The 13385-nt window shown below is 54.6% G+C and overlaps 6 protein-coding genes across 6 annotated transcripts; 2 read left to right on the forward strand and 4 right to left on the reverse strand.

Annotated features, from left to right (window-relative positions):
• Nucleotides 1-112: 112 nt before the first annotated feature.
• On the reverse strand, nt 113-3168 carry DACRYDRAFT_104007 (uncharacterized protein; the record flags this gene model as incomplete). The annotated part of the gene is made up of 2 exons (XM_040767863.1): nt 113-2192; nt 2243-3168. 2 exons carry the CDS (start codon nt 3166-3168, stop codon nt 113-115), a joined length of 3006 nt encoding a protein of 1001 aa, XP_040632417.1.
• Nucleotides 3169-4033: 865 nt separating this feature from the next.
• DACRYDRAFT_13507 (uncharacterized protein) lies at nt 4034-5911 on the reverse strand (the record flags this gene model as incomplete). The annotated part of the gene is made up of 8 exons (XM_040770986.1): nt 4034-4210; nt 4356-4422; nt 4448-4584; nt 4661-4717; nt 4767-4920; nt 4984-5052; nt 5224-5372; nt 5504-5911. The coding sequence occupies 8 exons, from the start codon at nt 5909-5911 to the stop codon at nt 4034-4036; spliced, it is 1218 nt and encodes a 405-aa protein (XP_040632418.1).
• Nucleotides 5912-6408: 497 nt separating this feature from the next.
• On the forward strand, nt 6409-8067 carry DACRYDRAFT_113610 (uncharacterized protein; the record flags this gene model as incomplete). Its single annotated transcript, XM_040769665.1, has 4 exons — nt 6409-6619; nt 6666-6938; nt 6989-7682; nt 7731-8067. 3 exons carry the CDS (start codon nt 6409-6411, stop codon nt 7096-7098), a joined length of 594 nt encoding a protein of 197 aa, XP_040632419.1. The 3' UTR covers nt 7099-7682; nt 7731-8067.
• A 626-nt stretch (nt 8068-8693) lies between these two features.
• DACRYDRAFT_92799 (uncharacterized protein) lies at nt 8694-10675 on the reverse strand (the record flags this gene model as incomplete). Its single annotated transcript, XM_040777107.1, has 8 exons — nt 8694-9048; nt 9102-9225; nt 9277-9705; nt 9762-9867; nt 9919-10004; nt 10060-10281; nt 10329-10566; nt 10620-10675. The coding sequence occupies 8 exons, from the start codon at nt 10673-10675 to the stop codon at nt 8729-8731; spliced, it is 1581 nt and encodes a 526-aa protein (XP_040632420.1). The 3' UTR covers nt 8694-8728.
• A 239-nt stretch (nt 10676-10914) lies between these two features.
• On the forward strand, nt 10915-11607 carry DACRYDRAFT_46976 (Mog1p/PsbP-like protein; the record flags this gene model as incomplete). Its single annotated transcript, XM_040774732.1, has 3 exons — nt 10915-10976; nt 11051-11167; nt 11220-11607. 3 exons carry the CDS (start codon nt 10915-10917, stop codon nt 11605-11607), a joined length of 567 nt encoding a protein of 188 aa, XP_040632421.1.
• A 3-nt stretch (nt 11608-11610) lies between these two features.
• Nucleotides 11611-13320, reverse strand: DACRYDRAFT_19975 (uncharacterized protein). Its single transcript, XM_040771746.1, has 3 exons — nt 12795-13320; nt 12214-12740; nt 11611-12158 (listed from the first exon to the last, which is right to left on the reverse strand). The coding sequence occupies exons 1-3, from the start codon at nt 13065-13067 to the stop codon at nt 11816-11818; spliced, it is 1143 nt and encodes a 380-aa protein (XP_040632422.1). The 5' UTR covers nt 13068-13320; the 3' UTR covers nt 11611-11815.
• Nucleotides 13321-13385: the final 65 nt, after the last annotated feature.

The following is a 13385-nucleotide window of genomic DNA, read 5'->3' on the forward strand; positions in this document are numbered from 1 at the left end:
TCATTATTAGTAAAGTGGTATACTGTATGTACATGCCTTGTATGGCAGGATCATCGCTACAGAGATGTTAGCACTGATCACACTTTGTGCTGCTTGATTCGCCCCAACCCCGTTATTCCTCAGCCACACTGACATTCTTGAACAGCGGAGCTTTGAACGACATCCCTCTACCCAGCTCTGCACGTCCAGGGGTGCCCAACACAGGGCTGAGTGCCAAGCTCCTAGAGCTGTTCATCGTAGATGACAGACTGATTGTCGCTCCCCCTGTGGCTGTCTCGCGTCTCACCTGCTCTGCCTGCTCGAAATGCGCCACCTTTTCACGCACGGACAAAGCTGACGAGGTTGACGACGCAGGGGATACACTCCTCGGATGTTGCGTCATAGATACCGGGGCAACTTTGCGGAGCATGGGAGGAGAAAAGCTGCGTGGAGAGGAGGTAACGCGAGGAGGGGGTGCGAGCGGTGAGAAGGCGGAGTAGGATAGGCGGGACGAGGCGAGGCTAGCGATAGGAGAAATCCCAGGTGGCACTTGGGGCAGTGGGCGGACACGACCGAGGCCGCTTGTAGCCTCCTTCCTCGGGGGAAGAGAGGCGATCGAGCTCGCAGTGGAGTGAGAGCTGCCCTTCCTCTCAAGCATCCGTGACGAGGAAGAGGAAGCACCGCTCTCGGAGTCTTGGGAGGAGCTACTATCCTGCCTGGCAGGAAGGCCCGACTGGACAGCATTTATGCTCCTAGCGAGCTCCAGGGATGCCCTCTGTCTAGCGTCCAACGCCGGTGGGGAGGGGAAGTCTTGCAGCGGAGAAAGGGAGGACACCTTCGTCGACGCAGGCGTCCGCGCTTCCCTTCCTTGTGACGTCGCCTGGGGGTGTTGACGCTGCTTACGATGGAGAGAGTTGATGGTAGAAAGTCGCACTTGCTCATGCCAGTCGAGGTCGCCAATGACCATGTACTCTTCAGGCAGCTGCACATGGCCTACTTCATATCGTCCTCGAACATCCAGCTCCGGACGGGTTACACTGTGGAGCATGTCCTCTGGCAGATTTTCCGCCCTTCCAGTCACCCCAGTAACCGGGCCCTCCTCACCATCCAAAATCACACTTGCTCTCATGCGCCGTTCCCCTCCCTCCTGGAAGTTCTCCATCATGCTCGACCGCCAACAAGCATTCCGTACCCCTTCACTCCCCAAGACTGACTCCGCCCGCCTAGCCTCACTCTCCGACACACTAAGTGCCGCATGTGACCGCATCAGGTCCATCATCTTCTGCTCCGTTGCCCTTTCCCTTTCCGCCTGACTCATGTCCGCGTCGTACTTTTCCTCAGAAGCAAACCCAAGCGCACCAAGGTCAATGGCCAAACTCTGGGCGAGCCCCATTCCTAGGCTTGCGCGTAGCCCGAGCTCAAGGAGCTCGGGAGTAGGTTCTCCACTTGGTGGCAAGCTCGGGGGAAGGCTGCTGACCACCCGCTGTCCCGGAGGCGGGTCGAGTGAGATGAACGACACGACCCATATAGGCAGGTCTACAGCCGCCTCCCCTCCTCCCGCTACCATCCCAGCAACTCCACCTGGAGAGCTACAGACAGAGACTCGAAGTTTGTATGCGACCTCCAGGAGCTTCCCTCGGCGCACAGAGAGCTCGTCTTCCGGCAGCGTCACGGAAAAGCACACGCTCTCCACCGAGCCCGGGTCGACGCCTACCCACCAGCCCTTGGCGGACGCGCGGTTCTTCCCTGAAGCTTTCTCTCCAGAATCGAGTAAGGAGGTAGCGACGACTTTGGTCGAACGCTGTCCGAATGACGTGGCCGTGGTGCAACTGGTGTCCAGGTCCGTGTCGGGGTCACTTGGGTCGGAGACCATTTGATCCTTCCTGATGCCAGAGCTCGGCCGGAAAGCGGTGACACAGCGGATGATGCTCAGCTCGAGCGAGCGGACTTTCCTTCCTGTGCCGTTGCTCATTTCCACCCTCGCCCAGACCTTCCCCCCGGCGACCCACACACCCTTCTCGAGCTCGGCGGTGACACGCAGTTCTCCTCGTCCCACTTGGCGAGAGATAGATGCGGAGAGTGGGACGCGAAGAGGGGCGAGGATGTTCTGCAGAGGCGGAAGGAGGGGGTATAGCGAAAGAGGACGGAAGAAGTGGGCAATACTGCGCGTTGGTTGGCCGGTGCTGGAGTGGGCGTATTTCAGCTTCAGAGAGCTGCGGGGGAGTTAAATACGCATATAAGAGTAATGAAGGAAGACACTTACCCGATGACGATGTACCGTACCTGTCCAAGCTTGGTACGCACACAACCCTTGGCTCCTCCACCAATCGGTAGACGCATCTCAAATGCCAACCTATGAGTCCCCTCCCGCGCCTTCCTATATCCCTCCTGATCCTCTTGCTCCTCTTGCTGTTCAAACAGCCCCCCGTACTTTCCAGCCGCCTCAGCAAGCCCACATGTATGCTGATAAAACACCTCCCTCCTACTCGGAGATATGAGCTCCTCGAATCCCACAACCCTGAGCTTCCCTCCGGACACCCAAATACCAGGAGAATGAACGCAAACCTCCAGCAGGCCGCGCAGGGAGCCACCCTCAACTACGGTAGAGGTCTCTAGCCTGAGGTCGAGGGTGACGTGTGCGCGGGATTTAGCTTGCTCGAGAGGGACCCCTTTCGTGTCTGGGGCGATCGGAGTCGGGCGCAGAGTCGGGTCTGATATTGCGGGAGGTAGTCCGCAGGGGTTGGGCATAGAGGGCATTGTCTGTGACCGCCGGCGTAACTTTCCGGATCCTCCTTTACCAATGAGAACATCTAGCTCGCCAGGTCGTGGGTCTTGCAGCAACAATGTGCCTTGACGTTCGAGGTTGCTACCTCTGGGGCGGACGGTCGATTCTCGCAGATCGCTAGACGAGGGCGAGGCGAGCTGGAGCATGTTCGTCATGCTATCTGCGTTTGGAATGATACTTCCTCTTCCATCCTTTTCCCTGGCACTTCCGATCGACCGGGCTCCTGTAGAGGTGGACAGGGTAGAACCGCCTCGTACATGCTTAGGCCGTCTTTTGAGCTCTGCCGGCGGGGCAGGGTCATGCAGGGAGATCCCGAGCCCGATACCCTGCGAGAGACAGTCCACCTGGGGCTGGGAATGAGATCGTGGGCGACCCGTACGCGATTGACGGGACTGGGAGAGCATCGTGTGCCACTTGAATGCGGAGTGAAGGAGAGTTAGGAGAGACGGGAGGACAGCGACTGAAGAGCACTTAGAAGTAGCCCCAGGCCGTAGAAGTTCGCCGACTAATCAGGAAAGGCTCTGAACCAGCGTACATATCCCACTTGACACATACTGTGAACGCCGCTAGCCGATGTAACTGAGGCAGACAAGGTTCACAGTATGAGGGACGGGACTTGTCACATGGGGTTCCGAGTCATCGGGCATCAGAGACTGCCAAAGACGTCTTCAGGCTACCCTTAGATTTGTAGACAGTCAGAATAATTCCTGTATAATCCTGAGAATGTAAGCGTGAGAAGCCGTAAAAGTGAAAACATGAGTCAACGCTGGCAAAGAGCGCCCATTCCTACACATGTATAGGGTTCAGGCGATGCGACACAACACCAAATCACGTGACTGTTTCTTTCCCCAGCAGTTGTCTGACCAGCTCCAAGTCGTTCGTCCCTCGTTCACTCGACCGACATCCCCCTCAACATCCTTTAATATCACTCTATATACTGAACCAAAGCTCCTACTCAACCGTTCTCATCTTTTGGCCAATGTTATCCAACTACGCACGCTCTTTGCTCTCACCAACTTATCCCTCTCATCCGGCCTCCCCCCTCCTTCCCACCCACACCCCGCACAAGCACACCCAGATCCATCTCCGATCTTATGTCTCCGCCTTTCTCCTATTCCTATTCTTGGGAAGTTGCTTGCTCTCCGCTATCAAGGAGCTTGCGCTTAGGCATCCGGTCTTCCGACTCAGCCCGTCGGCCACAGGAGAACAAGTCCCGGTGCCCGTACAGGTTCCTTTGGGGAACTGGCGGCACCTCCATCCACTCCTGGATCAGGCCGTCGGGCCGTCCACATTCGTTGCCCCGCATATTGAACCTCGATTAGGAAGCGTACCACTATTCGCGGAAGGTGACACGACCGACTTCGCGAAGGAAGACTTCCCGGAGCTCTTCCTGGCCCCTGACGCGACAGAGGAAGACCCCTCCATGACGCTCGCCGAAGTCGAGGCCTGGACCAGAGCGTACAACGTCCTCCCCGAGACCATCACGAGGGAAACGAAAGGGAAAGGCTCGAAGAAGAAGAAGCGGAGCGGGAGGAAGCCGGGGAGTGCGGTGCGGCTCGTTAACCAGGATTGAATATTCTCTCATGCTTACCTTCGTTCGTTCGTGTTTCTCTTTTTCATTCTCGATCATCAAAAGCATACCCGCCCAGCAATGTACCCTTGTCGTCATCGTCATGTACTCACAGTTTACACGTTGCACATGGTATTACACAGTCTTGGATAGCATACAGGGTCGAGTCTGAATGAAGTCCTTGCAAGAACCAGCAATAGCACAGGCCGGGATTAAGTCGCTCGCCCCCTCTTCCAGATGACAAACTCGTCTATCAGGGACGGCCACGCCTATTTCAGGACGGTATCTCAGTGTATGCGCCAGATTGAAAAAGAAAGTGCGCATACATCTTCCTCCTTATACCCCTCCAAGTCCTCTTTCACCGTCGTGCAAAAGTCCCATAGCTATAGGTAGTGAGCATCAAACACATGCATATATAGTAAATAAGTTCACCATAGCCCAATGGTCCTTCGTCAAGCTCTTGTACCCCGTCTGTCCCGCTTTCTCCTGCACATACGTGCAAATTTCCTTTGCGAGGGGAAACGTGCGCGCGAGGGTGATGTTAAGCAGTGCCAGGGCAGTTTCGATCTCTACCACGCGCTGGTCTCTGTCCCTCGTATCAGCAACTGGTAGCGTATACGTCTATCGACACTAGAGGAACGGCACGCACCCTTTAGCAAAGCCGAACAGGAATGTGTGCAGTTTCTTCCGCGCCGATTGAGCATTTAGCGCGTAGGCACTGAAGGGTGCGTGGTTGTACACTTCTGACACTAGTAGGGGACGACGGGATGAGTGACCATAGAGCAGAGCTTCAAGATCTTGCACAGCGACCTTGATCTTTGCTGGGGTATCACACCTGCTCCCTCTCTCAGCAAACCAGTGCAGAAGCACGTTTTTGAGTGTAACGTACCTGAGCACTCCCAAGCCATTCATAAACTCATCCGTCTCAAAGACTCCCATCCTTGCCGCTCCTAGCTGCCAAGCCAGCAGTACCGGGCCTACAGCGTCCATCGGTAGCTCTGCGTCCTCGCACAGCTGAAGGAGACCGGCAGTGCCAATCTGCGAAGGGGTGTCGGGATCAGCATAGGTCGCGTAGAGGGAGTCAAGTCGAGCGGCAGTAAAGGGGGAATAAATTTCCTGGGATTCGTTGAGCACTGAGTAGGACGTAGTATGAAGCGGGGAATGCGGACCTCTTTAGGAGAGTCTTCAGCTGCGTCGACCATCTCGACATCCTCTTCCACAGGCGCACGCTTCCTCCCGTTCTTCACTAACTTCGCTTTCGATTTCTGCTCCACCATCTGCTCGTCTTCAGCTTCAACCGCCTGCATATGCGACTTCTTGCTCTTGCTCTTCTTTTGTACCTGCTCCCCCTCACTGCTTCCGAGCGAAATCGCTGTCTCCCTCGTCCCCGCTCGCGCATCCACAGACGGTTCCCTTCCCTTTCGTCTCTTATTTGTACGAGGCTGAGCAGAATCGACATGGGTTTTGCCGGCCGAGGAACGCGTCGTCTTCCCGTTCTTAGCCTCCACAGGCGTAGCAGAATCAGCGTCACGCTTCCGCTGCCCGAGACTGGTCAGTTTCTGCCAGAAGGAGGGCATCTGGAGAGGCTCACCTTGGGTGCCATAGCCGTACAGCAGAGAAGTGCTTATACGATGCTGGCGAAGGGACACGTTGCAGTGATTCGGGGTGAAAAGCAAAGAAGAGAGTGACGAGGGCGGTGTGAGTTTGTGGTGACGATTTTCCGTGACCGTAACGGTGTCACAGGGTCTGTGTGACTGGCACAAAAAAGAAGTAGGAATATGGATGCTTATGAACTCTGTGAAATTCCGCTACTATTAAAATTGATTATTTTATTATGGCTTCACAGTTACAAGTATAAGTACACATTTGCTTCTACGTTATCACACAGGGTAATTATAAAAGGAATATCTAGAAGAGAACCCTGGGAAATGACGTGCTGTCACACGCTGCTTATTCAACCCACACGGATTAAATAGCTTCGGAAGCGATCACCAAATCGGACCGCTCCAAATACAGCAGGCGCTGACAATTTCCCCTCACACCTTCATCTCCCTCTCCTCTTTCCACCTGCAAGATGGCATCCATAACAGAGATATACAACGCCAACCCAATCATCGCCGCTTCCGTCAACACCGCGCGCACAAAACCAATCAGACACGAAACCCGCTACCTATGGTCTGATGACCCGGACTCCAAGGGGCCTTTGTCCGGATTAGCAGGCTCGAGGGAAGAGAGCGACGAAGATTCAGAAGAGGGGGAGGAGATCGACAATATCGAGATTTTTGGTATGTCCATTCTGATTCCAGCTGGAACGATGCTGAGGGAGCATAGAACTGCTCAGAGGGATATACGACCCCGAGCACCCGCTCACGCTCGAGCAGTTGCAAGTCGTCAACCCTTCGCATATCTTTATCCGCCCTCCTAACCCTCCCTCCCCGGGGGCGGCAACGAATGTTCTGGTAGAGTTTACACCCACGGTACCGCATTGTGGGATGTCGACTATCATTGGGCTGGCACTGAGGGTGAGGTTGTTGAGAGCGCTACCGGAGAGGATGAAGGTTGATATCAGGGTGAGGAAGGGGTCGCATCAGAGTGAGAATGCTCGTGAGTCGGTTGTCGCCTTCGTCCTGTGAAGAGAGCTGATTCTAGAGTAGTGAATAAGCAACTGAACGATAAGGAGCGTGTGGCAGCTGCGCTGGAGAACACTGCGCTCCTAGAAGTGGTGGAGAAGTGTCTTGCAGGAGAGCAGCCAACGCTCATCTGATTTCTCTCTTTTGCTATAGACAGCCATGTCGTTGGATCTGTGGATGTGACAGTGTATCACCAATATACCGGATTGGCATTTTGTACAACCAGCAAACTAAGTAACAATGCAAGACGAGGTTCTACAAGGGGAAAAATTACAGTATCAAGATTGAACAAGGGTCAAGAACGTCCATGCACATCAACTCATTCATCCATAACCCAATATGATCCCCAAGGGCAGATGAACCTCCACAAACCGCACCCCAATTGGGGCTCATGCTTTTCCTCCTGCTCTTCCTTCTCGGCTGCTGCTTCCCAGTACCCGACAGTGACGGTACCATTCGTGCTCTCGCAGTACGCAACATCACCCATCCAGTCCTTCGCCTCGTCCTCGTCGTACGCATCCCCGACCCAGTACTTGCGGACGCCCCCTTCGTCAGAGATGAGCGCAGCATGCTCTGCTAGCGAGGGGAGGAGAGCAACCGCGCCGTTTTGATGCACGATGGTAAGGGGTCCTTCGAAGTCAAGTGGGATGAGACAGTGGACGGTGCCGTTGTGCGTCTTGGCGAGGATGTTGACAGGCACGGGGGATTCGCGCTCCACCTAAGTAGCGCAGTCAGCGTATACCTTGCGCAACTGCGCAGGACTAACCACTCCTAGCCGGACAACGCCATTGTGGCTGATAGCCTCAAGCTCACACCTTTTCGCCTCCCCCTTGATCCATACGTTGGCGTCAATAAGGCCGTTGTGGCTCTCCAGGCTGAGGTTCTTCCCCTGCCCTCCAGGTATAGAGAGGTCGATGAGGAACGAGCCGTGGATAGGGATGTTGTCCCTCCGGATATGGATGTGATTTTGACCTGGGAGGGGAGGAGCGGACATTGCAGGTGCTGCGCCAGGTACGGCGGTGGGGGAGTACGGAGGAGGCGGGATGGATGTTGCGGATTTGTTGTCGGGGAGCAGCATTGTTGGGAATGGATGTGGGAGAGAGGGGGAGGTGGTGGTGGTAAGGGAAGAGGATGAGTCGAGGATAAGGACCGCGGGGCAGTTGATATGCACTGCCCGAGTAAGTCGGGCACAGGCGTTCGTTCACTGATGGATGTGACGCACAAATGATGAAATAGTTTAACCACAATTTGTTATTTGAAGCCATCAAAGCAATACACTCGCAGCACTTCTTCCCCCCTGTATTTCCACGTAAATAAACTAGAATTGCTGTATGGAATAATAATCGCAGCCGCCTGCGCAGAAACGGGCGCATAACCCAGGGGTGAAATGCGCATTTCCGCAGCGTGTGAAGGGTGATGACTCTTCTTTTCTCTCATTCACTGATGTCAAAAAACGTCCGTCCGGGAATGCATCTTTGGCGGATGCGGATGACCGGCTTTGTCAACATAAATCTGCCTAGCAACGGACGGTACAACCAAAATCCGGTCCTTAATCAGGTTCGAGATTGTTTTTGCTTTACTTGGGATCAGTGCTCATTCCAAGGGCAAGCAAACTCTCCGACAGTCTGTAATCTGAAAGGCGAGCAAATACATCTGGTTAGGTGAGATGTGATCATACGAAATCAATATGGAGTTGGAAGGATTGACCAAGGTTATCAAAATAAAGTAGGGGAATTATACGCAACAGGTGTAAACAACTCCGTTCTAGCCCACATGCTCCACGACGGTCGTGACCAGCCTACCACCGCTCACCGTCGTTCTCAATTGCTCAGGCATCGCCAGCTCCTTAAACACGCCCTCCTCTGCTCCCTCCTCGGGGATGCTCACGTTGATCGCGCTGCATTTGGCACTGACGATCTCCACGCCTAGGCAGTCTTTGGACAGGTAGATCTGCCCGCTGTCTACAGAGTCGAGCATGATCGTCGGGGCTGTGCCGGTGATCTGAAGGGCGAACGACTTGGACGAGGTGATCCCGACCGAGGCGACGACGGATTCACATAAGATGGAGGTCTTTTCGCAGTTAACTGGACATAATCGTCTTAGCTAACGGATGGGGAAGTGGGAAGAAAAGGCGCACCCATGGTGATAGCATTCACCTTGCCTTTGATTTGGAGGACGGAGTTCTTGCACGCGAAGAGATTGATTACCTGTCCCATCTCTCCATTCTCGATGACCAGCGAGTTCTCATTCTCCTGATATTCCTGTATCCCCATCAGTCCTCCGCACGGTCGGCACGAAATCAAAGAACATACGATGATCCACTTCTTTCCTTCCAGCTCCATCTTCGCAGGCTTCTTCGCCGCCAGTGTCCTCGGCTTGGTAGGCTTCGCCGGCCTTCCGTGCGCTGGGGCTGCAGGGGCAGGGGCAGCCTTATCGGGGACCGTCCCACCCCCACGAAGGGATGGGTTCTTGTGCGTCTGCTGATCGGCGGTGACCTTCTTCAGTCCTTTGGTGACTGATTCACCAACGTTGAGCTGGGCGAAGACCGCACCTGGGTCGGCGGCGGCCGGCTTGGCTGCAGCGGGAGGGGAGGTGCTGGCAAGTGTACCTGGCGGAGGGGGAGGTGGGGGAGGAGGCATCCCTCCGGGTGGTGGGGGCGGAGGAGGAGGTACGGAGCCAACTGCCCCAGCCGAGGCGCGCATTGCTTCAGGCGGTGGTGTGAATGTAGCGTAGTCGCCACCCTACGACCCGTGAATGTCAGATGTTGGACAATTAGCATCAAGGAAGGAAGAATCACCTTGATGTTCCAGGCAAGACCGGTGGTATGGTATTCCTGCACATATTTGCGCAGTTCCTCAAGCAGCTCGGAGAAAGCCTTTACCCACTCCTTGTGGATCGGCTCTCTGCAAGAGGTCTTAGTGCACGGTCCACACAATAGACAGTCGTGCGCTCACTTGTCCTTGAAGTTCTTTAGCACACGGTTGGTGTAGAACTGTGTCGAGTCCCGTATCTCGGCAACATAAGGAGCCGGCTTGGAATCCTGTCCCACACGTAAGGTGAGGGGTCTTCTCCGCAGTGGAAGAGAGGTAACGCACATAAGTCACCCAGGCAAAAACGTCAATCCCCTGATCCACACCAAGCACATGATCCAGTAGAGGCTTTCCCTTGGATTCACCTGCAATCTTCTTAGCGGCCATCATGCCGTTACTGAGAGGTGTGAACACGTCGTTCAACTTGTTCCCCGCGGGTTTCTTGTTATATGCAGCGAGAACGATCAAATCGCGGTTGTCCTCCAGCAGAGAGCCGAACGCTTGTGCCTGTTCTGCATTAGCAAGTGTAAAATGCCGCGGGAAAAGAGACGTACGACAGCCCAAACCCCATCCCCGAGTTCTTCGCTCACCTTGAGGAATGGGGGCAGCTTGCCGTCGAGGATGAGCTCGTCGAAGGCAGCAATAGGCTTCGGTGCGTCCAGTTTCGGTGGGGCTGGGGGAGGAGGAGGTGCTGGTGCTGCAGAAGGTGCTGCCAATACTGTAGCCGCTGAGGCGAGAGGGACACTACGAGCCTCTGCTAGGTCCTCGAGCCTCGAGGTTGCGGCCTCCAATCTGCATGCACGCAACGCGTCAGTTTGTCGGCAGGCACAATAAAGTAGGCTGACCGCTTGATGAGAGTGGTGAACTCCCTTGGGAAGGTGTTTACTGTTGTATTCGCCATCGTCCAGTTTAGTATGCAAGATAGAGAAAAAGAAAGAGGTAGGCTACTGGGACGACGACCTTTTCTAAATCGCACTTGACGACGTTCACGTTACCCTTTGCGTGGTCGCTGCGTGGCTGTGAGCGTTCAGGCGGCAGAAGGCGCAGGCCCCAACCCCACGATGACGATGACTACATAGCAAGGACTATCTGTACGCTCTGCTGTAACACTCTGTATTGTAGACGACCATCATGAGCCATATGCGCGAACTGTTCGGCGGTGCCATCACCGTCAACCTCCCAGACGAGCTCATCGACGCGTCGTATGTCCCTGTCAACTTGCCCCCAGCCCAGAACAAACTGATGGTGTATGGCCTTCTGGCCTTCTCTTCTCCAGCGACTTTCGCCAGATCCCTGACACGCAGGAAGTCTTTCTTGATAAAGAATCAGATGTGAGCTTCGTCATTGAAATACTAGAGTTGGTCAACACGCCCAGCTTCGGTGACGCAGCGACGTACGTCCCTTGCCTTCTTACTTCTCAAGGATCCCAAGCTAACGCGAGGCAGTTTCCACTTTGATTCCCTGGCACACGACAACGACGCGGAAGGCAAGCGAATAGACGAGGTCGTGCCACCCGTGGATCTCTCTCCTCCACCGTGTCCTCCCAACCAGCCCGTCCCAACACTTCTTACCGGCAGGCAGTTCGTGCGAAAGTTCAACCGCCCCGAACCGGATGAAGTGCGCATCGTCCTCGCACTATTCCGCATACCGGCAAAGAATGCAGATGTGGTTATGTCGATGAACTTTCCCGTCAAGCTAGAGGCAACTGGTCCAGTACCGGACGTGGAGCGCAAGTGGGAATTCTGGAGGATCGTGTTTATGACGGCAGTACAATCCTTCCAGATTGTAGACTTCGGGCTATTTGCTGGGGGCAGCCAGACAATGCACAGTTGAGCAGTGGTGACACTCTATGTATTAATTTCGTTACAAGTTGTACAATTAGTCATGAAGCGAAAAGTTGGTCAGTGACTAGGTTCTCGAAACTATCGTACATATTTAGCTCTGAATGGCAGCGTTATGATATGCAGCATGTCAGTAGTACATCAACATCATCACGGGCATAACCGGAAATCATGACCATAAGAGGAGGGTAACTCCAACATCACTGCCAGCAGTTGTTGGCGAGGAGCATCCTCAAGCCCCTCCTCTTGACTTCTCCTAACGGCACCCGCCTCTTCTTGGACATGAGGTCCCGCCGCAAGGCACTGTTGCTGGCCAGCATCCTCGACCGCAGTGCTTCCTTGCCACGACCTCGACATTCAATATAGTCGGCAATATTAATGTGAACCATCTTTTGCAGCAGACTCCGCGCGGCACCGTGTGACGTGGGGAGAGGGTGCAAGTCCGGACAAACGCCAAACTCCACCAGCAGGGCCTGACAGAATAGCAGTTTTCCTTTCGGAGAGCTCAAGATGTCCTCGACTGATTTGGGGTGGGACATGAGCCTTTAGCATAAGATAAGCTAAACATATTCAGCTGTAATAAGGTGATGTAATGTACCAGGTGATACTGTTCACCGCTTCATCATAGGTGTCCACTGATATGCCCTTGATGGGCTGCTCCGCATACTCAACGACACCTGGTTTCTTGGTGGGTCCCTTTGGCTTCTTGGCCTTCTTCGTCTTCTTCTTTCTCGGAACAATCGCGGATGACATGACCGAAGTACGACCGTAAACATTTCGTGGAAGTGGCGGAGGCGATACGGGTTGGGGAGTTGGTGGGTGCGAACGTCGGAAACTCGATCTGGATTGGCTGCGACTGTGCGCAGAGGGCGAAGGGGTATATTCCCAATCCATCGGCCGTCGTTCAAGCTCGATCAATATGTGGGGTATGATTGTCGTAGTCGATGGTGTGGAGAGGATATCAGGTGGTACAAGAGGAGCGTATTTATGATGTGGGGTATGGCGAGGCGAGTTAGCTGCGACCTCCTGTGCCTCCTTCGCCGCCAGATCGAGCATGTTCAGCTTGCGAGCCAGATCAATCATTGCATCGTTCCTTTCAATCCTCGGAGTAAACGGCCCCTCCTCCTTACATCCTGTGGGTGAGTAATTCTAATCATATGCGCACACATATCAACGTACCTCACTGAACGTCGTGGTCGCCGACATCGGCACTCGCGCCATCGGGTCACTATCTTCCGTTGTCCAATGGCTAATCCTCGACACATTGGAAGACCTCAGCGGGGACGACAGTGGAAAGCGCCCAACCAACACACGGTCCGGTTCCGCATCACTGTCCTCTTCCGTTTCAAGGGGAACCGACATGAACCTGGGCGATGGAATCGGAGACGTGTCGTCGACGGGTGCGAAGGGCGACCGTAGCAAGGACGGAGAATAGGGAGAAGACGTGAACATGAGGGTATCGCAGCAGTGAGGAACTCAGGAGCAAGTGAATGAGTAAAGACAGGCAGTCAAAGAGCGGACCGGCATAAACAGAGCGGTATCTTGACCCTCTATAGACCAGAGAGATGGGAACAGAGAGGGACAAAGCAGTCTCCCGAGGGTTGACGCGGACAACAGCAAGTACTTATAGCCAGTAAAGGGTGCCTAAAATGCGTTACCCACACACACGCATACAAGAGAGCGTGAGTGTGATGATGCGATGACCTGTGGCCTGCAGGACGACGCCGGGTGTGTGTATGCAGCGGCCTCGTGTCGACGAGGAAGAAAGGA

Source organism: Dacryopinax primogenitus (genome assembly GCF_000292625.1).
Source record: "Dacryopinax primogenitus strain DJM-731 SS1 chromosome Unknown DACRYscaffold_2, whole genome shotgun sequence".
Classification (NCBI taxonomy): Eukaryota; Fungi; Basidiomycota; class Dacrymycetes; order Dacrymycetales; family Dacrymycetaceae; genus Dacryopinax; species Dacryopinax primogenitus.